We start from the raw sequence: 27,530 nt of genomic DNA on the forward strand, positions 1-27,530 counted from the left end.
TCGTTCAGCTGGTTTGTTTATAAGCTGTCATAAGAGCGATCCGCTGATGAATCACGGCTTTAAAATGCTCCAGTGTCCCTGTATCTGTATTTACACTCAGTAAACGGCGCTGAGTTCAGTGAACTGATGACCTTCACAGCCAATCACAGTCATTTCTGCTGAGCACATGAACACAATGGCAAATCATCTGTGTTCAAGAATGTGCTCAAATGTTAGCCAGAAATTGACGTTTTTAAAATTTTACTATCGATTGGTACTGAATTCCAGTATCGTGACAACCCTAATCGCAACTCACTTATTTTACCAGTATTGTGCAGCTCGTAACTGAACAAGTTTACCAGGATGTCTGGAAAGAGTGGTCTCAGTTCCTAATGAACTTTGATTGAAATATGAGCATTATACAGACCAAAAAACAATCTAAACAAAGAAAATACTTCTTTGCTAGCACGCACACATTGCTATTATGTCTGTTTGAAGGTTGTGCTAACATCTGGATGATGTATTTATTAAAGTGTATGAACATCTGCATGTCTGTTAGACATAAAGTTTTAGATGTTAAATAGACGCTTAAAATGTTATTTAAAAACTTAGGATGCTCATTCAACAGACCTCTTAAAGATGTCTATCCAGCAGATATTTTCCAGACTAAACAATCTTTAAAATGCAGTTCAGTGATTTTTTTTTTTTTTTTTTTTTTTTTTTTTTTTTTTTAATATAAATCTAAATACATATTTGGAGACATACCTGTGCTGTCTGGGATAGTATGCTCAGACAGCTCTGCATTTTCTTGTCATAAAGGAGCTGTCTGGCCCTTTACAGGTGTCAGAAATGGTGTGTTTTTAGAGCAGATCTTTCTTTTGGAAGTTCTTGGTGCTCACTGAGAGTGCTCAAATGATAAATTACCATTGCATGTATGTACATACAGCACATAACTTTTTTTGGGGGCGGATGTTCTGTAACAAAATATTTATCTTAAAATTCTATTTTTGTTTTGTTGGGTTTTTGTATTTTAAATAACTGTGTGAATGTTGAGGAAACCAAGAATAAATCATTAATTTTGTCGTGTTTTGGACCGTACCCAACAACAATTGAACTGTACTACAAGTGTGAAGCGAACTTGGGTTGCTAAGTCACTTTGATGCATAATTATCTAAATGCATTAAATTGAACACTGCAAAAATGCTCATATTCAATCTAGTGGTCATTAAACCTTAAACTCTTTTTCTGTTTCCATTTCTTGTTTGTCAGTTTTACTTTACTTCAACATCCTCTCGCTTCCCCCCCTTCCATGGCCTTTAGATTGCATAAGGCACAGTGTGGGTTTGCTGTAACATGAACTAGGATGCCCAGTCACAAGATCAAATCCGATCCGTCCCACCATCCCCACCACGCAGCATGTGAAGTCTGTACATCATTAGCTGCTGATGGTTTTCTTTTTTCACCGGTGTGACATTAAAGTACAGTTTTCTTGAACAATTATTTAAATTAGTCGGCAGCACCAATTTTCAAAAGTGGCATGTGGGTCTTTTGTCAACAAATTGACAGGAAATGAATAGTCACTCTTATTTCTAAATGCTTGTTATAGGTCTTGTTGGTGTCCATGTTTTCTAATGATGAGGAAAACAGCTCAAACATTGCGCAACAACATTTAGTAGAGCTTTTCATTCATACAAATTGCCAACTATATTATCATGCTTTCACTGTAGCTGTAGTAGTGACACCAAATGGGAGCCACTGTCAGGAATGAATCATATTAAATTAATGTATTGAATATATAATATAACAACAGTATTTGTTATACCTTATTGTGCATTTTAATCTGAACTATATCTCTTTAGGGTTTTTTGCTGTTGTAGTGAGGTTGTTATACTTGGTCATGATGATCAACAAGTGTATAAAAGATGAGATTGTAAAAGTTTTTACAGATGATACTGTTCTTGGTAATGAAAATAAATTGTACTGTATGAAAGCATTTAGGCTTTCCTGTCAAATATAATGATGATGGTGGGTTTCTTAGGTTATTAAAGGTGTTTTCTGTCACTACTTTAGCCTGCATTAATGCATTCAGTGTAAACTGCACGACTAATCATTAAAAGATCAGGATCTCAACACCCACGAAACTAAATTATAAATGATGGTGATTTGCATATGTTTATTAATCCTTCGAATCGCTGCATTCAAAATTGTGTTTGAAAAACGTAAAAATTAAGAAAAAGATTCAGTCTTTAGTCTTTTAAGTTTATTTTGAAGTTTCAAACAGTCAAATAGCACAGAAGTTCAGATTAAACCACTGATGTTTATGGTAAAGATTACAATCACCGTCATATGCATTTAATTTGACGCTCATAAATGAAAGTTGTAGGCCACAATTACATTATTTAGCCAATAGGTGGCAACCAGCCATCAAAAACGTGCCCCTGAATAATTCTTCTAAAATTATCAAATAACTGAATTATTTATTGAAAATTAGATTTAAAAAAATATGGGTTTTACAAATTATAATGTTAGATTTATGTAGTGTTATCAGCAACCGTAGTAACTGAATTTTTTACAATATTGAATATTTTACTATTTATTTTTATTTAGCTGATTATTTCATTTTAATTTGAATAAAATTAAAGAGTATAAGTTCTGTTTGTTAAAACCAAAAGTATCTTGCAGTTTTATGTAATAAATGGAAAGCCAATTACATTTGTCGTCTCTCCATTTTGGCTGATCCAAAAAATGGTCTGATCCGTTACTAAAAAAACTATAATGTAACTTGAACAGTGAGATTTGTGATTCATTACACCACTAATTATTAGGGTTGGGTAATTAATGAGCATTTTGTCAGTAAAGCCGGTTTTAGCAAACCTCCAGCACATGCGTTTAGAGCAGTATTTATGAGACAGTTGTAGATATATGCTACACGAAAACCTGTTTTAAAAGGGATTTAATTGGTCGATAATGACATCAAGATAAATATTCTGAGATAATGGCAGCTTCTTCCTTAGCAGCTTAATTAACTATAGCTGTGTCCCAAATGGCACACTATGCTCTTATGCACTTGCACACTAAACAGCATAGTATATGTATGTAGTGTTGTCCCAAATGGAACGCTAGCGGGGTTTTTTTTCTAATCGGAAATTCAAAGTGTTTCCCTGATTACGTTTGACTGTTGCCTAATTAGTGAAATAAATGACCAAACTACCAAATAATACCTGCCATGAGCATAACCGCATTCACCATTGGGAGGCGCTAATCACTCTAGTAGGAGAATTTTGCTTTCACAATCCAAAATAAATGAAGTAATCCAACACAAGTGCCCCAAAGCTCTGCCCCATCCGCTACAAGACCAAAGCAGCGGCCGTTGAGTGTGTGAAGTGTCCAACATTACACATTTCTTTTTACAGGTTGAATAAGTGCATCATCCAGATAATTAAAGTGTATTTTTAGAGTTCAGTGTGAATGGACTACTTGCACCACTTATACTAGAAAATGGCGTAGAATAGTGCATAAGTTTGCGATTTTTGGGACGCACCTTATGGCTCTGTGTAGTAAATGCTGCATGTAAAATTATAACATGTTTACTTGCCTCAACTTCAGTCAAGTGTTTAAAACAAATCCTTAGTCGTGTGAATATTAGTCGCACTGAATCAATAACAGCAGTTAAATCATCTATTTATAATACTAAGCTATTTGGATTTCCTGGGTTTCTTCTTTGTGGTTGTTTGAAGTTTCCGTGATAGCGCCCTCTTGCCTTCGGAGGAGATTTACTACAGATCACACTGTGCTTCCATGACAAGATGTGCTTAACAATCTTTGCGTAATCATGTTTGCAGTTTCAATTCGGCTAGAATCTCTTAATTATCATTAATTTGACGTGCATTATACAGTGCTACCAAATCAGGATCTTGTGCCCCATCTGTAGACCTTAGTTGCACCAGTTCCAATGATTTCAAAGGCTAATCTGTGCAGTTTTCTGGTGCAGATGTGTGTTCTGGTGCAGATGTGTGTTCTGCTGCAGATGTGTGTTCTGGTGCAGATGTGTGTTCTGGTGCTGATGTGTGTTCTGGTGCAGATGTGTGTTCTGGTGCTGATGTGTGTTCTGGTGCAGATGTGTGTTCTGGTGCTGATGTGTGTTCTGGTGCAGATGTGTGTTCTGGTGCTGATGTGTGTTCTGGTGCTGATGTGTGTTCTGGTGCAGATGTGTGTTCTGGTGCTGATGTGTGTTCTGGTGCAGATGTGTGTTCTGGTGCTGATGTGTGTTCTGGTGCAGATGTGTGTTCTGGTGCAGTTGTGTGTTCTGGTGCAGATGTGTGTTCTGGTGCAGATGTGTGTTCTGGTGCAGATGTGTGTTCTGGTGCTGATGTGTGTTCTGCTGTGTTTTGTGTGAGAGTTCTAATAGAATGGCCACTAAATGTGATTGTCTGCAGTGAGTGAGTGAGTGAGTGACAGCTGGGTTCTACCGTCACCATGGTTACCACAGTCGGTTGCCTCTCTTTGTTCTGTTGGAGTGGCCAGACTTTGGTTAGCATTAATGTAGTATTTTGTTTGCATCATTAGAGCCTGTTCAATGTTGAAGGGTTTCACCGTGGCAGTGTGTGAACAAATCACCTGTGAATTTGAACAAATAGCTAAACTAAAATATTAAGCTTCAAGCAAAAGCAGAGTAATTCAATAGCAACAATCCACAATGCCTTTGCAATGGATTATGAATTTTAAATTGAGTTTTTCTCTTCTTATTTGCATGTGTTTGACTTAAGATGGGATAACAAACCTATTTCTCTCATTTCTTTTCAGACGATGCGAAGACATCGTAATGAAGTGACAGTAGAACTGAGAAAGGTAAGTTGACAATTAATATGGCTTCAAGTTCTGTTATATTTACTGTTGTTTTTGCGTATTCATCCATCTGTTGCACCTTGCTGTTCATGGAAGTATTAAAGCTACAGTGTGCAGCTGAACATTGCATTCTGATGCAATACATGTGACTCATCTGAGAATGTTGGTTGAAGTAAACCAGACTTACTGACAAACACTGGATCTTCTTGAGCTTTTTTCATTCCTAAATAACTGTGCAGCAGCATTAATATGTTTATTGTGGAGATTCAGTTCTTCAAGCTTATGTTTAGAGTTTCTCAGGCTCATTTTGGATTGTGTGATGCAGCTAAAACCATTATTTCTTGATGGGTTTTTTTTTTCCGCAATATTCACTAGCAGCATTTATGTTTCCTCTAAAATGGTATTAAATGATCTGTGAATGTTTAGTCACTGGCTCATCATTTTTAATTGATTAAATAAAATGGACCTTTAACCAGTGTTAATTTTGATTTAGTTTTAGTCTCAGACTTTTGACTAAAATAGCATTTTAATTTTAGTCATATTTTAGTCTTCTCAATCATTTTAGTTTTAGGGCGTAATCACATTGGGTACAGTTGCCTTGACCCATGCTAAAGTGCAATTGTCCCCCATCCCCTCTCCCCCTCGGCCTGCACTCACATTGCATTTTTTACCAACCGGACCTGAGCACGCTTGCATCATCGATGATGCGACTGTTCAGTTTAACAGAGAGAAGCGCTCTCGCTCAGCAAAGTGGAGCTTGCTTTAGTGATATTGTTTTGTATTTTTAGTGGTTTGGGATGCAGTGACACACAATTATGAATGATCATAAAAGTCCTCGTGCTGCAGGTATTAGGTTTCCTGAAGGTGCAGCTGTCGTGCAGTGAGGGGTTTGCATCTTTAATCTATGACAGTTTTGTGTTCATTGAAAATTAAGAAAGATTAATAAATCCACATGAAACAGTCCCTTAAAAGTGACGTCGCATCTTCAGTTTTGGGCACAGGCATGCTTTGCACTCACACTGCAAGCGTATTGCGTCAAAGCCCAAGTGAACCACGCTCTGGCACACCTCTTCCACACTTCTCAAACAAAGCAGGAAACGTGCTTGGGCATTGTTTCGGATAGCATAGTGTGAGTGCGCCCTTAGTCTAATTTTAGTTGACAATTTTAGAAGATTTTAATCGACTAAATCTACTCTAACGTATATTTGTTTTAATTTGTGTAATTTAATTAAAATATTCTAAGCATTTATTATGGGCAGCACAGTGACTCAGTGGGTAGTGCTGTTGCCTCACAGTAAGAAGGTCACTGGTTTGAGCCTCGCCTGGGTCAGTTGGCACTTCTATGTGGAGTTTGCATGTTCTCCCTGCGTTGCCGTTGGTTTCCTTTGGGTGCTCCAGTTTCCCCCACAGTCCAAAGACATGCAGTACAGGTGAATTGGGTAAGATAAATTGTCCGTAGTGTGTGTTTGTGCTTGTTCTGGTCCTCCAGCTTGGGCGTTGAGTGTTGGGCTAACGACCCACCTAACAAAAATTAGATGTTACGAAACATCAACATCATGCGGCTAAATATCAATTTTGATATAAACGGCCCTCGGAGTAAGTAAACATTTATCAAACAAAATCATCGAACCTTAAATTAAATAAAACAGTCTCAATAAAATATAGAATAAAGCTTTTCCATTGAAGACAAAAAATGTGATTTGCGTTGTCATTTTTATCATAAGTAATATGTAAAATGATGTGTCGGCAATCAATCCACATGTAAGAACAGTAGCCATCTGAAAATGCAGGATTGTTCAATTATTTAGCAATTTTTTTATTTTAACGTGGTAAACTACTTGTCTTTTAGACCAGTCTGTTGAACAGTTTCAAGCCATTAAATCTTTGAAAGGGCTTAAAATAGTTTTAAGTGCACTTTGCAATGTCAGTATATAGCAAGCTTTACTGTTTTAGTAGAGGTAATAAGACATGGTGCTCAGTTTTAGCACTGATTAAAGAAGTAACGATGTAGCATCCTGTGTCTAACGTTGACCAGCTACTTTTCAAATGTGCGTGTGTGTGTCATGCATCACACACCAAGATTAATTCTGATTGGATATTTTCCAAAATACATCCCTCACATTCTCGTCTCGTTTTTATTAGTCAACTAAAATATCAGTATATTTTTATTATGGTTGTCAACATAATCGTAATTTTTATTTCGTTTTTTCATCGGTAGAAAATTGTTCGTCATAGATTGACAAATTTTTCGTCAAATTTCGTCAGAAATTAACACTGCTTTTAACTGATTCATAGTAATTTTTTTGCTACGGAGGAATCAAAGATGCCATTAAAATATTTATTTTATTCGCAAGTCTTTCAAATTAGCCCAACACTGTCTTTAGGAATCATAAAGTATATTAAAACGATTTTACAGTGTCATTTTTTTATTATAAAGTAGTAATAAATTATAATAGTGTTATTATAGATAGATAGATAGATAGATAGATAGATAGATAGATAGATGGATAGATGGATAGATGGATAGATAGATAGATAGGGATATATAGATAGATAGATAGATAGATGGATAGATACTATTATAATAGTAATAGTGTCAAATAAATAATTAGAAACATGCTTCCAGTATTCACTATATAACGCCCAGTCATAAAATTATTTGGGAGGTATTGCATGCAGTCCAACTGACTGACCTGCTTTGTGGTCTTCTACTGACGTTACTTGATGTTTTTAAGTTCAGTGGCTGTGTGTGTGTGAGAGAGAGATGTGCATCACTGCTAGAAATAGAGGAGCGTCTGTAGCTTAAATATGGCCTCAGCGTAGAGCTCTCTGGAGTCCTTTCATGCATTACAGTAGATTTAAGCAGGTGGTGGCTGCGTGTGAGTGTGCATGGATGCTTTTGCTTTATTTATTTAATTTTTTTTGCTATTTCCGTCCATTTAGGATGAACCCTATTCACGTTTCTCAGTTTCTCAGAGTACCACAAATAGCTTTTTTACCATCCTGTTTGCTCAAATAATAAAGGAAAAACTCAACAATAGTGTTAGCAAGGCTTTCAGAAAAAGGAAAAAAGTTGTGAGACTGTTAATGGCAGCCAGAAGAGAGACTTTACTGTCCTGCCCCCATAGACACTAAATTCGAAACATCTTACACAAGCGATACTTAGTTTTTTGTAAATTCATGCAAAGATGATATAATACACATGTAAATAACTTTAAATGTACATTCAACTCGTGTATTTATATAGCACTTTTCACAATGTAGATTGTGTCAAAGCAGCTTAACATAGTTCTAGTAAAGTCCAGATTTTAGAGTTGGAGTTTAGTTTAGTTCAATATGGTTTAAATTTCACTGCTGAAAGTTCAAACACTGTAGAGCAAATCCACTGAAGTACAGCTCCACAAGTCAAACAAATGTTCCAAGCAAGCCAGTGGCGAGGAAAAAAAACTTCACCAACTGACGAAGTGAAGAGAAAAAAAAAACATGAGAGAAACTAGGTTCTGTTTAGCATGACCATTATTCTGGCCAAAGTTCCTGTGTGGAGCTGCAGTCTAGGCACCGGAGGCTGGAGAAGCAGGACATCCATCGTGGAGAAGCTGCAGGGCTGAGTAGGGCACTGGGGGGAGGTCAGGCTGGCCCACAGGATCAGTACAGGGACTCGTTGTCACTGTGGTCTTTCAGAAATCACTCTATTCATCCATGACGACCACAGTATCAGCTCAGGATACGGCCTGGTCCAGGATTATGGATACCTTGGGATCATTTCTTCACAGGTCTTTGATCGCATCAATGGTGCTGCATAGTCTTTAGGGACCTCAGAATAAGTATTCCCAGGTGGAAATAGAGAATAAAGAAAACGAGTAGCTTACCTGCTGTTTAAAAAAAAATCTAAATATTAAAAAACTTTCAAGGTTTTAAAATGCTGAGGACCACTAAACATGTCTTAACAGTCTTGTGAAAAGGGTCCATTATGCAATATGAAATGGCAATCGGAATCTTTGTTTATCATTTTAGTTTAGTGAAAATGCATTGTTTTTCTTCCACTTTGGATTATTTCTTGCACTGGGTTATTAAAGTATATCTTATTTCTTGAGTATACACGTTATTTAAAAATAAATCATTTAATATTTTTTCTAATGTTCAATTTGAAGTGATAGATTTTTCAAAATTCTTACATTTGATAATGTTAGTGTATTACTTGCATTGGTTAGTGTTAGCTTAACTCTCTTAGAATTCATCATAATGAATGTGAGATCCCACTTTATATTGAGTGGATTGTACTGCATGATACAATTAAATGCAAGTATATAGTAATCAAGGCCACTTAATTTTAGGCATTGGACAATAACCGTTTTCAAGGTATACTGCGGTTTGTAAAAGTCAAGGTTTTAAAACAGCCCAAATTTTCTGTAATATCATTCCTTTAATTAATTAATTAATTTATTTATTTTTAGGACAACAGTATCTCCAGCCGAAAAGATATCCAAAGATGCCATTTTAAATTGTAAAGAAATCTGTGTCTTCGAAACTAATGAAGACAGCAGAAGTCAATGAATTATTATTTGAATTATTTAGCCTTACATTTTTACTGTTACAAAATATTTTAAATGTTTCAAAGGGGGGGAAAGTTTTAGTTCTTTCCTCAGACATATCACTAGAATATATTTTAAAGCAGTAATCACAATACCGTGGAACTGTGATATTTTTATCCATGGTTCTCATACCATCAGAATCTTATACCGGCCCATACCTACTTAATTCCCATTCCCACACGGACTGCTGATTCACTATTATCTTTCAAAAGACAACTAAAAACTCATCTCTTCTGTAATCATCTAAGCACATGAAAATAAAACAAGTAGTTTGAACCAGCAGCAGAAGGGATTTTTTTAAATGTGTATAATTAGCACTTGTGTATATTGCCTCTTCTTGTTGAATTGCTGAATACCTCCTCAATTCTAAGTTACTTTGGACAAAAGCATCTGCTTAGTGACTAAATGTAGATGTAATATAAAGTGGGACTGAATTTCATATTGCTTTATACGATATACAAAGCAAACATTTAATTAAATATAGCTAAAAAAACACTTACTAGTTGACTGTGATTTTGCTATTGAAGCTCTCACGTGGCTTTGTTCTCTCGGCTGGTGGTTCTGTTGGAGATCTGCTTTGAGCTTGCAGTATTTGGGTCACTCCATCCATGGTCACGGGGCCCCTGTCTGGCTGCTCCCCAAAATAAGGGGCTTCCCTCATCATTCACCCCTCCTCCCTTCCCGTTGACAAGGATCTCAAAACCTCGCTAGAACTATTCGTGTTTTTTTTTTTTTAACAACCCTAACAGAACCCTTAAGTGGCATGACGTCACCAGAGGCGAAACTCGATTAGGACAAATGCATACCATCATGCTTTGTGTCACAGTGTGAGTGGGCGGGAACCCCCTGATGTTTATGTGGAGCAGAAGTTCAGTCCCCGGAGACTTGTTGTTTTTGATTAATTTGCTGCTGGATTGGGTGACACAGCATGTCCTTTCCATATTAGGCGGCCCAGAGGATTCGGACAGAATGCGGCTGTACTGCTCTGTGTGTGTGTTTGTGTGTGTGTCTGAGACATTCCTCTTCGCATTCCTGTTTGCTCTAACATTACAGTTGCAGACCGCTCACACTCACTTTAATTTTTCTCACCGCCTAGAAGCAGAAGGGACTTTCTGCAAATCAGATGTTTTAAAATTTTCACTTGTTCGATATTGTGTTGTTTACTTCACTGATGTCAGTAGTAAAATATCCCATTAAGTGCTCGTATTGTTAGATATTTGAAAAGACTTATAAGACTTTGATGCTTCATGGGAACGCACTCTAATTTCAGAGCTAAGTTTCCTCTTCGTTGAAAAAAAGTCCAGTTATTTAGATCAGCGTTTCTAAACCACGTTCCTGGAGGACCACCAACACTGCATATTTTGGATGTCTCCTTTTTCTGTCACACTCTTTACAGGTCTTTCAGTCTCTGCTAATGAGCTGATGATCTGAATCAGGTGTGTTTGGTTAAGAAGACATGAAAAATGTGCAAAGCTGGTGGTCCTCCAGGAACGGGGTTGAGAAACACTGATACGGGCTGCATCTGAAGTCGCCTACTACTCAGTAGGTACTGCATTTGAATTTAAATGTACTAATTGACTGTTAGAAAAGTACATGCTATACAGTATGAATGTGAGTTGTATGAGTTGAACTTGTACGCACTACATCTGCCATTTTTGTCATGATCACGTGACCTACTCGTGTCAGTTGTTTCCCTTTACTCTAATCCATGAATTCTCTCACAAAGCATTATGGGATAGCGTAGTGTCTATCAGATGCACACTTTAGAATCACTGGAAGTAGTAGGTCATCAGGGTACTTCTTGCATTCTATTTTTCAAATTATATGAATTCGGACATACTACTAAGCTCACGTACTGTTTTTAGCGTACTATATACTATGGAAGTATTCGATTTCGGATGCAGCCGTAGACTAAGCTGCAAAAGTGACTTGCTGAAACTGCTGGTTTTTGAAACCTTGACATTCTGAAAACATTTAACACGTTTTGGCACTCAATTTGTCAAATGAATGTAATTTTATTTGGTATTTGAACTTGTCACAGTTTGAGATGTTGAGGCAATAAGAATGAAGTACTTCAGATGCTTGGTAAATGCTAGTGCGACTAGGAAAATGTTGAAAATTAAGTGTAAAAATAAGGTCTTCTAAAAAATTCCAGTGCTAGAAACAAACTGGCAGTTTATCAAGTCTAAAATGTAATATTTGTAAATGAACTCTTAAAATCAGTTTCAGGGTGGTTTCACTCCTGCCTTATTTAGTTGAATCGCACTAGAGTTTTTCCCTCTTGGTGCGGTTCGTTTGGGCAGGTGTGAATGCACTCGAGTGCACACCAAAAGGGGACCAAAAAAGCGTACTGAGACTTCCTTGAAGCGGGGGTCTGGGTACACTTTCAAACGAACCCTGGAGTTTGAACACACCCTACCGCAAAAAGTACTAATCCAACTGCCGTAGTCTGATGCACTGTGCGTTAAGGCATGTGGAGGAACTATATTTGCTGGCAGCGCTTTACCAACAATTTTAGAGGGAGAGAGAGAGGGAAAAACATTGCCTGATGGATCGTTGGTAATATTTCCAGAAGAGGACCATGTCGCATGATGGTATGCATTTGTCCTAATCGAGCTTCGCCTCTGGTGACGTCATGCCACTTAAGGGTTCTGTTAGGTTTGTTAAAAAAAATAAAAATAAAAAACACAAATAGTTCTAGCGAGGTTTTGAGATCCTTGTCAACGGGAAGGGAGGAGGGGTAAATGTAGCAATCGCACTCGAGTGCACACCAAAAGCGGACCAAAAAAGCGTACTGAGACTTCCTTGAAGACAGCGCTTTACCAACAATTTTAGAGAGAGAGCGAGAGAGCGAGAGAGCGAGAGAGAGAGAGAGAGAGAGGGAAAAACATTGCCTGATGGATCGTTGGCAATATTTCCAGAAGAGGACCATGTCGCAGTTTAGCTAAATTAATTCACGCCTCCTCCTAAAGTAACACGTGACGCACCTTCGCCATTTGCAATACATTAAAACATTGTTTTCCAGCTGCAGCCACACTTCATTCTCAATGTATAGTTTGTCTAAAGTGATGTATACAAGCTATATAGTATACTATGACCAGGGATTCAATCAGCCAGCGCAGTCGTCCCTCTATAGTAAAAACTGACATTTTGTGTTTGCTTGCTTGCGGGAGCTCAATTGGAGTTTTCCCGCATGTTAATTCTACCCAATCGAAAAGCAGTTTAGGAAATACGTTCAATAACATCTGGCCAATGAGTGATGTGGATTTTGTCACATGACTGCATTTTGGTTCTTTTCAACTGGTTCAGACCAAAAGCAATCAGTGTGGTGTGAAAAGGAGCCAAAAACGGCAGAAAAATGCTACAATGTATGATGTATGACCGAACCACAAATGTGAAAGAACCCCCACTCTGATCACAAACAGAACCATAAAGTGCTTTCACACTAGGTTTGCTTTCCTGATCTGAGCTAGAGTTTGACTGACCCTACGTGCTGCCACTGGATTTAGCTCACACTGTCATTTTTGGTTTGTTTGCATCATCAGAGTCTCAGCCGTTTACCCTGTTGCTAGTTAACAACAATGCCAAAAAAGACTGCAAAATGGCTGGATAGTGTTGCTTTCTTGCTTGCATCATGTTTAAACTTTGGATTATAAAATTTAATTTTAAAGGGTCACAAACTACCCCCCCCCCCTCTTCTCAGCAGGGTGTTTTCACACCTCTAGTTTGAAAGAAGTCAGAGGAGAAAGAGGGAAGGCTTGCATGAAAAGAGGAGTTTCATTACGTGAACTACAGCTGATTTTCACAGCGGCAACACAAATACAGACGCAGGGGAGACAGTGACTATGTTTACATGGACATTAGTAATCAAATTATTTCCCTTAATCTGAATAAGACAATAATATGATTAAGTGTTTACATGAGTTGCTTTTTGGATGTTCCTTTCATGATCCCGTTTTACATGTTATTGCACATATTCAACACTGCGCTCTCCACATTTCCTTCGGAGTTTTATGTAATTTCGGGTGTTTCATTCTTAATTTGTCGGCTTTAACAGCAGTTTGGCACTTTCACGAACATTAAAGTTTTGTAGGTTGTAATTTTTTTCTGTATATGTTTGGTGACTAAAATATTATATTAATGAATATATCTGTGTAGTAAATCTGTTTTGTTTAAATGCACCAAAATACATTGCCTACAAATGCGGTAATTTGCTCCATTTTATACATTTCGATTGTAATTTCAATCCGTGCCTTTAGAGTAGGACTTTCTTGTGTAGTAGGACTTTTTTTGGTAATGTTTTTTTTTTACAGCCACCAACAGAATGTTCATTAAATATTTATCTCTTTTAACTATATTTTTAACCAGGTATATATAAATACAATTTTACAATTAAAGGTTATCACAGATTTAAAAAATATGTTGTAAGGCATTGTGCATTTCTTTCTAATATTTTGTAAAATATACCGTTATTAAATATACATTTTTTAATACATAAAGTGGAGTGATCTCTAATTTACTGACGTATTCTCAGGATGTAAAATCACAGATTAGTTTGTATTTGTTTAGGTGCGTTTGATCAAATGAGGATGCATTTAAATAAGGTTAATCATAGAGAAGCTGATGTTTTCTATTTCTCAATCTGTATAGAACAAAAGAGACGAGCATCTCCTGAAGAAAAGAAATGTTCCACAAGAAGAGAGTCTGGAGGACTCTGATGTGGACTCTGACTTTAAAGGGGTAAGAGTCTTTCATCTGATTTCAGCTCACTTCATACCTTTCATTTAATTAATGTAGTTTCTCTGAACTTCTTTGCTCTTTATTTTCAGCAAAATGTAACGCTAGATGCCATCTTACAGGTAAGCTTCTAGCATGTGTTGATGTTAGTATTGGTGAGAGAGACATTAACAGAGGGTTCACTACTCTTCTTCCTCTCATTCTCCATTTGTTTTGTTTTTATCTACAGAACGCCACCAGTGACAATGCAGTGGTGCAGCTCAGTGCAGTGCAAGCAGCCAGGTACAGTTTTGTGAAATGGATATGGAAGATTTGCATTTTTTACGCATAAATGCCTTTTTAAAAATATCTCACTTAGCCTCGGGTCAACATGCTTTCAAAATAGATGCTCTTTGCTTTCTTAAAGGTATAGTTCGCCCAAAATTAAATGTTCCTGTTAATTTAATCCCTATTAGTTCATTTTAGGGTGCTTTCACATCTAGACTTTTGTTTTGGAACCTGGTGCGTTTCCCCCATTAGCAAGATTCGTTTGTTTGGCATATGTGAATCCAGCAATATCCATGCCAAATCAATTAGTCTGAGATCGCCTGAATGAGGTGGTCTCGGCTTAATTGAAACGAACTCTGGAGCGCATTGATTGTAGTGAGAAAGCAATACGATCCAAGAACTAACGATCCACGCTCTATGACAGTGTATTAAAGATATGCAATGGCATATATGGCTATATGAAGAGAGAATGAGTAGGGCGTATATATAGGAATGATGTCATCATTCCTATATATACTGGTAAATGTGTGTTTCATGTTAAATATGAACTATTAACGAGAACTGTTTATCCGTTAGGAAAATTGACTGAACTGCAGTCTTGTTTTATCTGTTATTTCTCTCTATAATGTCAAACCTATAATGCATAATTCTAGCCAAAGTCTTTTCTTTTGATTTATATTTGGTGATGATATCTGTGGGTGTCACCATTCACTATAAGTGGAAAGCTGCGCTTCAATTATGTCTTATTGCTCATGATCATAAATTAAAATAAGGACACATGACACTGAGCAGGACTCAGCAAAAAAGCTGTGAAACTCTTACCAATGTGAGGAGAGTTACTTATACGTGACTTGTTTTAGCTATTTTGGTCCATTTAGAAACGTTGCTGTGTGAAAGCAAATCACACCAAGAACAAAGAGCAACATTGTAACAATTTTAATCCCTGTTTCAGAACAAAACAATCAATCTACACATGTGAAGGCACCCTTAGATTTAGATTAGAGTATTTTTAGCTGAAACAGAGGTTGCTTGGTGATTCATAAGGTGCAAGACAACAGCTACTAGCACTTTGAGTCATTAAAAAACACACACAGGCATAACAAAATTAGTAGCCATGGCTTATGAAGTGAAATGATCAGTCTGTGTAAGAAACTGTTTTCAATATAACTTCTATTAATACATTGACTCTGCAAACAATCCTAACTGTTTGTTCACGACACACACTTTTATTTTCATGTCTTTAATATTCTTATTTTGTCTTGATGTACATCATTGTCAGTGCATGTTAATCTGTTAGTTAATGTAGATCTAAATGAATGTTCAAAAAAAAGTGACAACAGAACAATGGCATGCTGTGTGAATTAAGCTTGTTTTTAAATAATTTTTCAAATTAATTGCATTTACAGCTCTGGCATGTGTTTGGAGCACAGGAAAGATGACTGATGGACTTCTTGACATTTTTTTGTTTGCAGAAAATTGCTCTCAAGTGACAGAAATCCCCCAATAGACGACTTGATAAAATGTGGAATCCTTCCAATCCTAGTCAAATGCCTGGAGAGGGATGACAAGTGAGTCAATATGTTGCATTCAGTGAAATAATTCTAAGCATTTTTAACTGTGTGAAAACACACTCCAGACTTGATGATTTTTTTTGCAGTGTCATAGTTGAAATGTGGTAAATTGTGAATTATAGAAGGTTTTTTTTTTATTAACGTATCAGATCAAATCAGCAGTGATTCATTAAATTAATAGGATCCTTTTTGATTGTTCTTTTAAAACATTCTGCGTGTTCAAAGAGTTTAGAAAAAAAAGGTTTTCAATATAATGTTAGCAAATTTTTTTGCTTCCATGATCTTAGGTGGGATTTAATGGTAATCTTATAGGTCCATTCAAGCATTATTCATAAATACTTCATGCTCAATCAGACACAGCTTGCTCAGATTACATTTTGTAGAGCCTTCTTGTTTTATATAGACTTTATTCAGAGACAGTGTTTGTTTTTATATTCTAATCAAGTGGTGCAGTACAGAAATGAGTGTGCTTAAATAGATGGGTGTCACACAGTTTTTTGCTTTTTTTGCCAGTGAGAGAAACTCTTCATTTGCATCATTTAACATGTTCAGGATTGCATTGTATCATCGTAGTTCACAAAATAATGTTAAAGGGGTGGTCCAGAGTGTGTTTTTAAGGCTTGCTTGTGTTTATAAGATGCTAAGCAATGTGTGTTCATGCTTCATTTGTAGAAAATCACATTATTTTTTCATATATTATACTTTGATTATATACAGATACTCTGCTAACATGAAAACTACTGTCATATTTCCTAGTTCCTCTAAAAGGCCTGCCCTCAAGAGTCTCTGATTGGTCAGCTAACATAATGTGCTGTGATTCGCAGATCGGCTCCACGTCACCAGGAAAAGCGTCATGCAGTACAGCTGTTAGCAGTATCAGTTTGAGCCTGAATCAGACAGAAAATGTAAAGGACACAGCTGAACCTCACGCCTGCAGTCCTAAAATAAAATCTGACAAGTGTCTTTCATATATATTTGAGATATAAGCATGTATAAGTACTCTGAGACATTCACACACATTTATTTATTTAAAATGTAGAACGCAGGGAAAGCGGCCGCATAGAGAGACACTGCAGCATTGGTGACGATTGTGAGTGTTTACAGCGGTTTGACTGATAAATATGAATTTGTAGCTGAATTGTTAGCGGTGCCAAACAGCATATCCTATTGTTTACATCCTTGCTACAACATACCATTAACGCTAGACACTATGCATGTAATAGATCAATTTTAACAAATAAACATACTCAAAGGTTGTGGCTCACAATCCACAGCTTTTGCTATTATGGTTGGAAGAGTTTTAGCCAAATCCAGCACTGAACTAAGAGAGATTCTGGAAGTTGTCCTTTGTCAAATGCTAGCTATATAGTTTTTATAATTCTCTGAAACACAATTAAACTTTAAGCATTTCTTTCTTTGTGTCGTGTCCTTTTGAAGCCCAAATACAGAAACAGAAGAAGCTCTGTGGAAATAGCAGCGTTTGGACCGCATTTTAGCTTTCTCTGCTTCATTACAGCATTACAGCCCCTCTAGCCGCGCCCTTTCACTGAGCAGGGTATACGTGTGGTAAATGCGCGTAACTTGAAGCGTTTGTGATCTCAATAATCTGGATGTATTTTTGTAGTCCCCAAATTAAGTTTGCTGTAGGCTTTGCTAAACTAACTCCGTAAAAGCCAACGTCTTTAAACTTTGAGCATAATATATTCAGAGATGTTGTTTATGTTCACACAGCTACATTACACATCAAATAAAGTTTAAAATATGATAACGTAGTGGACCACCCCTTTAAATGTGTAGTTATTAGGATAATGATTGTACTTCATACACCAATGGAAATCCACCCCAACAACAGTTTTTAAATACTTTCATCTATTTGATCACAAATTACTGGGAAATTAATGAAACTGCTGTGTGTAATACAGTTGAAGCATTCAGTCTGTCTCAAGTCATTACATTCAGCCATGTCTGACTCAAAACAAGCCAAGAAATGCTTCTATAAAGGTCAATTCCGGTTACAAATACACAATCCTGTGGGAAAGTCCTGCCGTATTCAGAGTATTGCAGATGGTGGTTCTTTATTCAGAGTGGTCAGAGCTGAAATGTTGTTTACGGTTGCCTTAAACACATACCAACTTCTATTTCTCTCTCCTTCATCAGTCCTTCATTGCAGTTTGAAGCTGCCTGGGCTTTGACCAACATTGCATCAGGGACGTCTGCACAGACACAGGCAGTGGTCAAATCCAGTAAGTGGTTCAGACTGAGACTCGATCGGCCTGTTTTGACTTTATCGACTCCGTCTGTAGTTAAAGTCTCCTGTTTCTCTGTAGATGCTGTCCCATTGTTTTTGAGACTTCTGCATTCTCCTCATCAGAATGTGTGTGAGCAGGCCGTGTGGGCGCTGGGAAACATCATTGGTGAGTAACTGTGAAATGTCCTCTCGGTGTTACTAACTCTGAATTTGTAAAAAAGGAAGCAAATGTTCAGAGAGTGAGCACTATATGATAATAATGAGAAAGCTAGACAAAGTTTTTTGCTTTCCTGGCAACAACAACAATTAAAGAAACACGGACCAATAAGATTGAATCTTTTTGCTGTCGTGTTCATAGCAGCCGCAATATGCATATACGATGCTGCTGGTTCAAATAACATTACACACCAAATTAATTATCTAGAAATGTATTAGTGTTTAAAGTCAGAATTATTAGCCCCTGTATATTTTTCCCTTAATTTCTGTTTAACAGAGAGAAGATTTTAATTAGGGTAATTAATTTTTAATTACTTTTAATTTAAGAGAGTAATTAGGAAAGTCATTGTATAAAAGTGTTTTGTTCTATAGATAATCGAAAAAAAATATTGCTTAAGGGGGTTAATATTATTGCCCCTAAAATAATGTTTTTTGAATGTAAAACAGATTTTATTTTAACCGAAATAAAATAAGACTTTCTTCAGAAGAAAAGTTTTTATAAGAAATACTGTGAAAATTTTCTTGCTCTGTTAAACATAATTTATGAAATATTTGAAAAAGAAAACAAAATTCACAGGAGGGCTATGAAGCTATAAAAATTAAGCTATAAAAATTAAGCTCATGCAAGTTAAATAATTTTTATCCTCCTAGAGTATTATTTTTGTTTTATCAATACATATACACTCACTGGCCACTTTATTAGGTACACCTTACTAGTACCGTGTTGGACACCCTTTTGCCTTCAGAACTGCCTTAATCCTTCGTGACATGAAAGCATCACGAAGTTGCTGCAGATTTGTCGGGTGCACATCCATGATGCAAGTATGCCATTCCACCACATCCCAAAGGTGCTCTATTGGATTGAGGTCTGGTGACTGTGGAGGCCATTTGAGTACAGTGAACTCATTGTCACATTCAAGAAACCAGTCTGAGTTGATTCACGCTTTATGACATAGTGCGTTATTTTGCCGGAAGTAGCCATTAGAAGATGGGTACACTGTGGTCATAAAGGGATGGACATGGTCAACAACAATACTCAGCTAGGCTGTGGCGCTGACATGATGCTCAATTTGTACTAATGGGCCCAAAGTGTGGCGAGAAAATATCCCCCACACCATTACACCACCACCACCAGCCTGAACTATTGATACAAGGCAGGCTGGATCCATGCTTTCATGCTGTTGAAATGTCTGTTATCCTGACCCTACCATCCAAATGTTGCAGCAGAAATTGAGACTCATCAGACCAGACAACATTTTTCTAATCTTCTATTGTCCAATTTTGGGGAGCCTGAGTGAATTGTAGCCTCGTTTTCCTGTTCTTAGCCGACAGGAGTGGCACCCAGTGTGGTCTTCTGTTGCTGTAGCCCATCCACTTCAAGGTTCGATGTGTTCAGAGATGCTCATCTGCAGACCTCGGTTGTAACGAGTGGTTATTTGAGGTACTGTTGCCTTTCTATCAGCTGAAACCAGTCTGGCCATTCTCCTCTGACCTCCGGCATCAACAAGGCATTTGCGCACACAGAACTGCTGCTCACTGGATATTTTGTCTTTTTCGGACCATTCTCTGTAAACCCTAGAGATGGTTGTGCGTAAAAATCCAAGTAGATCAGTAGTTTCTGAAATACTCAGACCAGCCCGTCTGGCACCAACAACCATGCCTAATTCAAAGTCACTTAAATCACCTTTCTTCCTCATTCTGATGCTCGATTTGAACTGCTGCAGATCATCTTGATCATGTCTACATGCCTAAATGCATTGAGTTGCTGCCGTGTGAATGGCTGATTAGAAGTTTGCGTTAACAAGCAGTTGGACAAGTGTACCGAATAAAGTGGCTGGTGAGTGTTTAAAAAGAGTGTTTAGTGTTTAAATTTGGACTGTTTTTGAGCAGTCATGAGTTAAAAATGTAAAGGAATTTAATTTAAGTTATTTTTCATGTAAATGTAATGTTCTCAAACAATAAAGTGTGTGAAAATAGATTTAATATGTATATAGGTCTCTATCATATTGTTTTGTTAATGGATTTATTGAATAATAATCGGATAATAAAAATGTGGTGTCTTGTAGATGTCATATTTCACATTCTCTAATTAACCCTTTATAAGACATTCACTGAAATACTCTGGGGGTTATTACAAGATTTCAACTTTTATGATTATTATTATTTTCATTATATTGTAATCAATGTCAAGAGAAGTGAGAATATATGGTTCCTCACTAGATAAAGGGTTAATGAGAAGCTACTAATGAGATACAATATGGTTTTATAAATCTTGACCACTTTATAAAACAAATTTTCAGTTCTAAATAGATGCAAAATATTTAAAGTATGCAAATTTATTTATTAAAGTTAGTCTTACAAAACTTGTATCCCAACAAATGTATCCTACAAAATCCACATCATTTAAGTGTTGTAAAAGCTGTGATGCTAATCAGTAGTGTGTTTTCTCTGACATTACTGCACGTGTGTTTGTGCTCTGTGCAGGTGATGGACCTCAGTGTAGAGATTACGTCATCTCGCTCGGTGTGGTCAAACCTCTCTTGTCGTTTATTAATCCTTCCATCCCCATAACCTTCTTGAGAAACGTCACCTGGGTCATTGTCAACCTGTGCCGAAACAAAGACCCTCCACCACCCATGGAAACAGTACAAGAGGTGAGCAATGTGTGTGACACCAGTTTGTGCATTCAGTAGTCATTTGGGTTGGTAAAAAAACGATACTCAAGTCATTGTTGAAGATTTTGTACACAAATTGAATAACTTGCTATACTACAGTAAATATACTGTAATTTGATTGGCTAAATTGATTCCTTTAGCTGTTTGTTTGACTGAATGATGTGTATGAGGCACTTTATGAGCTGGTATTTAATTCATTATGCCACAGTTTTCAAATCTTCAACAGATATTATGAATTAAGGATTTTTTTGGCTTTCAGTCTCATACGCTGTAATCTAAAGTGTGTGTGTGTTTAGCATCTGTTCAGTCGAATATAATGCTGTGTATTCTGCATGCCAATATTTAATGTTGTGCTCATTTTTCTTTTCTGCTATCTGGAGGTGTCGCTTTGAGCGGAAGGGAACATATTGTACCTCCTGCTGCTATGAAATCATTAGACTGTGTTCTCTCTCTCTCTCTCTCTCTCTCTCTCTCTCTCTCTCTCTCTCTCTCTCTCTCTCTCTCTCTCTCTCTCTCTCTCTCTCTCTCTCTCTCTCTCTCTCTCTCTCTCTCTCTCTCTCTCTCTCTCTCTCTGTGTGTGAGTGAGATATAGCAACTGCTTTATTGATGGCAGGTCTAATGAATATTCTGTTGCGCTACAGCTGATTTCATGTTTACATGCGGTCTGCTTATTCAGTTTTAACTAAAATGTCTGTTTTTCTCACACAGATTCTTCCTGCCCTCTGTGTACTCATATATCATACAGATATAAATGTAAGTACATGTCGGACTACTTTTTTCCAAACAAAGAAGTGTTGGTTTTAATTGTGCAGTGTAGTAAATGTGGATTTATTGTCTTACATGGATGGTTAATTTAAAAATCAATGCTCTGTCGTCATTTACTCGCCCTTCACTTGTTCAAAACCTATTTGAGTTACTTCTGTTGAGCACAAAAGAAGATATTTTGAAGAATGCTGGTTGACTTTGTGCAGAAAGAAGGCATGGAAGGGCTTTATTTAAAAAATGATTAGCTGACTAGATTATCTCGGTTATTAAATGGCCACACATATCAAAACAAATTTCATTTTGGATTAAAGAGCCCCTGTTTTGCATTATAAATGTTCATATTTTGGTTTTGGGGGTCTCCATCAACAGGTTTATATGCATGCAAGGTCAAAAAACACTTTCATTGTCTAATAATATGCATTTGTTTTTACCTAATTATCCCAACGACTCCCATATAATCCATTCAGTGATTCATTTGTTCCCAAACCCCTCCTTTGCATAAGGCTAATCTGTGCAGATTGGTCCAGTCTGTTGTGATTGGTCGACTGCATTCAGCACGAGACGGAGGGAACAACCAAGAAGTAGTCCGAGCACAGAATATATGCGTGAACCCAATGCAGGAATGCTTTAGGGCAATGCAGTTAAACACCAGTATATTCCTCTATTCTTAACCACAACACACATTCGGTATTAATCCACATAGTGGCAAAAGTTGAACTATTTTGAAAATTGACCGCGCCACGTGTGTGAGGAACAGCTGATGGTGGCCATAGCAACAAACAGCAGGAGATCGCAGGCTCAAAACGCATTTAAATTGATAAAAGAAAACACACACCTTGCGTTTTCAACATGTTTTTGGATGGAATATGTGAAATACCACACACAGATTTAACCTGAGAGATACAGTAGAAGCACTGATCTATAACAGATACGTGATTACAAGCCGCGCGGAGTGATTACTAGTTACAACACACAATTAAACACATATTTTGCAAACTACAGAAAACGAGGCAACCATTTTAATCACTTCACTTTGTGTAAGAAGGAGAAACACTTACAGGTTCTGGAGGAATAAGAAACTGGTCCATATAAACTGTGTAACAGTTACTGACAAAGCCCCATACATTAGTAGTCTTTGCTACTCCTTCCTTTAAAGGGTCATGAACCATCTCCAAAAAATCTCAAAAAGAGTACTCGAGGGTTTCTTGAACCTTTAATAACGAACGGCTGGCGAATCCCACGCTGCAGGGTAGGTTATTGTATCAATCATCAGAAAAAAAGACCGTTATATACTGTGGCGTTGTGGTGAAAATGAACTTTAACCCTTTAAACTACATGTCTGGCCATCTCTCAGTCATGATCAATCCCATAATCCCTTGCACTCCACTAGTGACTGAAGGCAAATGAGCATTCACAGTTTACCGGATCTGGTAGTTCATATTTGGTATTGTTTTGTCGACACGAACAGGCAAAAGATCCAGACGAACGACAAATCATTTAAACGACTAAGTCGAATCTTTTATTTAAAAAAATCTCTATTTTGTCATAGTAGTTGGTACACATAGCACCGAGGTTCTCACCGTGACCAAAGTTCGATTCCCAACTCGAGGTTCTTTGCCGACCCTTCCCCCATCTCTGCCCTTATCTCTTCCCCATACTTTCCTGTCTGTAAATCTCGACTGTCCTATCACAATAAAAGTGAAAAGCCCTAAAAAATAATTATTAAAAAATCGATATTTTTAAACAAGGTGCATTTTCAGATTTAACCCTCAGCTGGATGTTTTCATTCACTTAGAGCTGTGTTTGCATGGAAGGTCATTTGAAAAACCCATAATAGGGGCTCTTTAAATCCAGCCCTAAAAACTCTATTTGGAAAAAAAAATGTAATAATTGATTTTTAAATAGTTGAACCATCATATGACATTTGGGTCTGTTATTTCTTTTTTCCCCTTTTAATCTCTTTTTAACCTCTCTGTCTTTCTGTCTTTTAAACAAAAGATATATATAAAACAAGAAATAAATAAATAGTCATTTTATACCTGGTCAATTGGAGTACCTTTAACTCAAATATTTTTTTGAAAAATGATCTATTAACTTATTTTAGTGTTACAAATGTTGTAAACTAAACTTTGGTAAACTACATTTTCCTTTACGCTAAACTTTTCCTCATATCTAGCAAGTTTGTTGATAAATGTTCAGGGTGATCACTTATTTTAATCTGAAGTGTAAGTAAGGAAAAACAATCTGCGTTTCTCATTTAATGTCCTCAAATCTGCTGTTCTCTCCAGATTCTGGTAGACACAGTGTGGGCTTTGTCATATCTGACAGACGGAGGTAACGAGCAGATTCAGATGGTAATAGACTCAGGTGTTGTCCCCTACCTTGTCCCGCTGCTCAGCCACCAAGAGGTCAAAGTTCAGGTAAAAACGATGCACATTGATGCATTTCTATACTCTCTGAAACCGAAAGCTGGCTTCTAATGATGTTTGTGTATTGTCCACTCAGACCGCAGCGCTGAGAGCGGTGGGGAACATTGTAACCGGGACAGACGAGCAAACTCAGGTGGTGCTCAACTGTGATGTCCTTTCTCACTTTTCCAACCTGCTCACACACCCCAAAGAGAAGATCAATAAGGTAAGGCACACACACATACATCCCATCTGAGCCTATTTGTGTGAGGTGTACTCAAGATGATGAAACGCAATTGCTTTACTCTGCTAATTTCATAAGTGACTCTAGAAATCTCTGCAGTCCCAATATAAACGCAGTGCCTTGTGTTTATTGTACATCTGTGATGTGTCTGCAGGAGGCGGTGTGGTTTCTGTCCAATATAACAGCAGGAAACCAGCAGCAGGTGCAGGCTGTAATAGATGCTGGCCTCATACCCATGATCATTCACCAGCTTGCCAAGGTAAGATGACGTGTACTTAGGCTACTGTACATTGAGTCTGTATATGTATGTATGTATGTATGTATGTATGTGTACACACATACATACATACATACATACATACATACATACATACATACATACATACATACACACACACACACACAGTTGGAAGTATATATTGAAAGCAGATTTAGAAACCTCTATTTATCTTCATTAAATTGATGTATGATCCCAAAAACATCCTTTAAACTCATTCAAGCTTGGCTGCTTGACATGGGGCTGCACGATTTGGAGAAAAAATCTAATTGCAATTTATCTGAACAAAATTGCACCTTTTCAAATCGCGTTTTCGGTTTAAAATCGATCAATCTTGCAGACCTAGTTTGACTTCTTTTTTATGATGACAATACAGATTGATCTTTGGTTGACCCATCAATGGAAAGGGATGTTTCATGCCCACCTACATGGGGATGTCTGTTATTCTAGTTGTTTTGCAGGTTCAAATCAATCAAGTCACATTTTCATGCGTGTACCATTTTACCTGGGATGCATTAAAATCAAGAACTAAAATGCTTGTAAAAAACATATTACATTTACTTAAGACATTTAATGTGAGTCTCTATTTCTTTCTTTATTTATTAGTACATACATGCATACAGGGACAATGTCAGGGTGTCCGTGGGGTTTTAAAAAATCTTAAAATGTCTTAAATTTAAAAAAACAGAATTTTAGGCCTTAAAGTCTTAAATTCACTGAATTGTTGACTTTGTAGGTCTTAAATCATTTTAAACCGCTCTTAATTTGACTATGTCCATGTAAAGCTATTAAATCAGGCAAAAATTCATTGAATCGCCAACAATCCATCTCAATAAAACATTTAACAAAGCTGTATTTATAACAAATATTATAATAGCTAATTTAATAACCAAGCTAATTTAATACAGATTAATTGAAAGTTCTCTGTGTAATTATAGACCATATAGGTGGAGGACACTGACCTGGTTAGACTGTTGCATGTGCATACATTTAGTTTATTATAGTTTTTAAGGAGCTTATAAGTAGTGTTACAAAATGACTATGTATACAACTAGGGGTTGTTTGCTTGTTTGACACATTATACCTAATTATTATTTATTTATTTATTTATTTATTTGATGCAGCAAGTAAAAAAAATTCCACTAGACCAACGAGGCCATTCTGGAAAAAAAGAACATTGCATGTAGACCTGTAGAAGTCTAAAATATCATTCATAATGGTCTTAAATTTGACTTGGTGTAACCTGTAGAAACCCTGAATGTACAACATGACATGTTGTGCCAGAGTTCTATAGCTAATTTACATCTGTAGTCCCTGGGCAGGATGTTGTAACTCTCCTTAGTCAGAAATTCTGTGTTTCAGTGTTTAGCCAAGTTCATCCTGATTTTTGTTTTCGGGCCACAATTTTAATTTGCATCACTGCTAAGTTTTATATTACTTCACAGCCCAAGACAACTAGTGAAGATAGCTTTGCTTAGCATATACTGCAGAGTTACTAATGAAAAAAGCTATTCATTATGTCATAACATTAGCTTTAATCATCATTTGTCATTGAAACCCAAGCCTTATCTAATGGTCAATACAAACACTTTTTACCACAAATTTTTGCAGTTGCAGATTAATGTTTAGTAAACACCCTAGAATTGGCATGAACATAAAAATATAATACTAATCTGTACTAAAGAGTTTTTCTCCATTTTTGTGTCTATTAATATAGTTCGGCAGCAGGCTTAATTTGTAGTTTAAACTATCGCTTTCCAAAGTCGTTAATGTCTAATTTCTTGTTTTTTTTTTCCAATAAAGGGTGATTTTGGGACACAGAAGGAGGCTGCATGGGCCATCAGCAACTTGACAATAAGTGGAAGAAAGGATCAGGTATGGACCATTCACAATGAATCTCTGATTTTGAGACGCTTATCCTTGCTTCATTGTGTGTTTGGCTATGATTGGCAGGTGGAGTACTTGGTGCAACAAAACGTGATCCCACCCTTCTGCAACCTGCTGTCGGTGAAAGATTCTCAGGTGGTCCAGGTGGTCCTTGACGGACTGAAAAACATCCTCATCATGGCCGGGGAGGAAGCCAGCACAATTGCTGAGATCATTGAAGAGTGTGGAGGTAATGGACACAGGATAGATATGGCCTTCCTTCATATTTGGACTGGTTTGATAGTCAATTTAATTTGCACCATAACACTACCTGACAAAAATCTTGTCGTCGGTCCCAGTTTTAAGAGCAAAAGATTGACTTCTAGTTGATCATTTGGAAAAGTGTCAGAAGGTAGATTTTTCAGATGCATCATCTGTTGAGCTGCATCCCAATCATCACAAATACTACAGAAGGTCGGCGCCAATAGCCTAGTGGTTAAGTGTGCCGACATACAGCACCATGGTGCTCACGGTGACCCGAGTTCTATTTCTGGCTCGAGGTCCCATGCTGACCCTTCCCCCCTTTCTGCTCCCAATACTTTCAACATCAACAGCCTGAGGTATCAAGACATTTGTGCTGCCCATTACATTACAAACCACAGGAGAGGGCAAATTCTTCAGCAGGATAGCACTCCTCATACTTCAGCCTCCACATCAAAGTTCCTGCAATCAAAGAAGGTCAAGGTACTCCAGGATTGGCCAGCACAGTCACCAGACATGAACATTATTGAGCATGTCTAGTGTAAGATGGTGGAGGAGGCATTGAAGATGAACCCAAAG

General features: G+C 37.1%; 1 protein-coding gene across 1 annotated transcript in view; it reads left to right on the plus strand.

Annotated features, from left to right (window-relative positions):
• kpna3 (karyopherin alpha 3 (importin alpha 4)) overlaps window positions 1-27,530 on the plus strand; it is a 39,683-nt gene that overhangs the window by 8,821 nt on the left and 3,332 nt on the right. Inside the window, exons 2-15 of the mRNA XM_056456640.1 lie at window positions 4,783-4,827; window positions 14,067-14,156; window positions 14,246-14,275; window positions 14,383-14,435; window positions 15,893-15,988; window positions 18,149-18,234; window positions 18,319-18,405; window positions 20,940-21,109; window positions 21,839-21,883; window positions 24,184-24,315; window positions 24,401-24,529; window positions 24,702-24,806; window positions 26,628-26,699; window positions 26,778-26,940. Of these exons, the coding sequence (XP_056312615.1) occupies window positions 4,783-4,827; window positions 14,067-14,156; window positions 14,246-14,275; window positions 14,383-14,435; window positions 15,893-15,988; window positions 18,149-18,234; window positions 18,319-18,405; window positions 20,940-21,109; window positions 21,839-21,883; window positions 24,184-24,315; window positions 24,401-24,529; window positions 24,702-24,806; window positions 26,628-26,699; window positions 26,778-26,940 (1,303 nt within the window). The remainder of the gene's footprint in view (window positions 1-4,782; window positions 4,828-14,066; window positions 14,157-14,245; window positions 14,276-14,382; window positions 14,436-15,892; window positions 15,989-18,148; window positions 18,235-18,318; window positions 18,406-20,939; window positions 21,110-21,838; window positions 21,884-24,183; window positions 24,316-24,400; window positions 24,530-24,701; window positions 24,807-26,627; window positions 26,700-26,777; window positions 26,941-27,530) is intronic.

Source organism: Danio aesculapii, chromosome 1 (assembly GCF_903798145.1).
Source record: "Danio aesculapii chromosome 1, fDanAes4.1, whole genome shotgun sequence".
Taxonomy (NCBI): domain Eukaryota; kingdom Metazoa; phylum Chordata; class Actinopteri; order Cypriniformes; family Danionidae; genus Danio; species Danio aesculapii.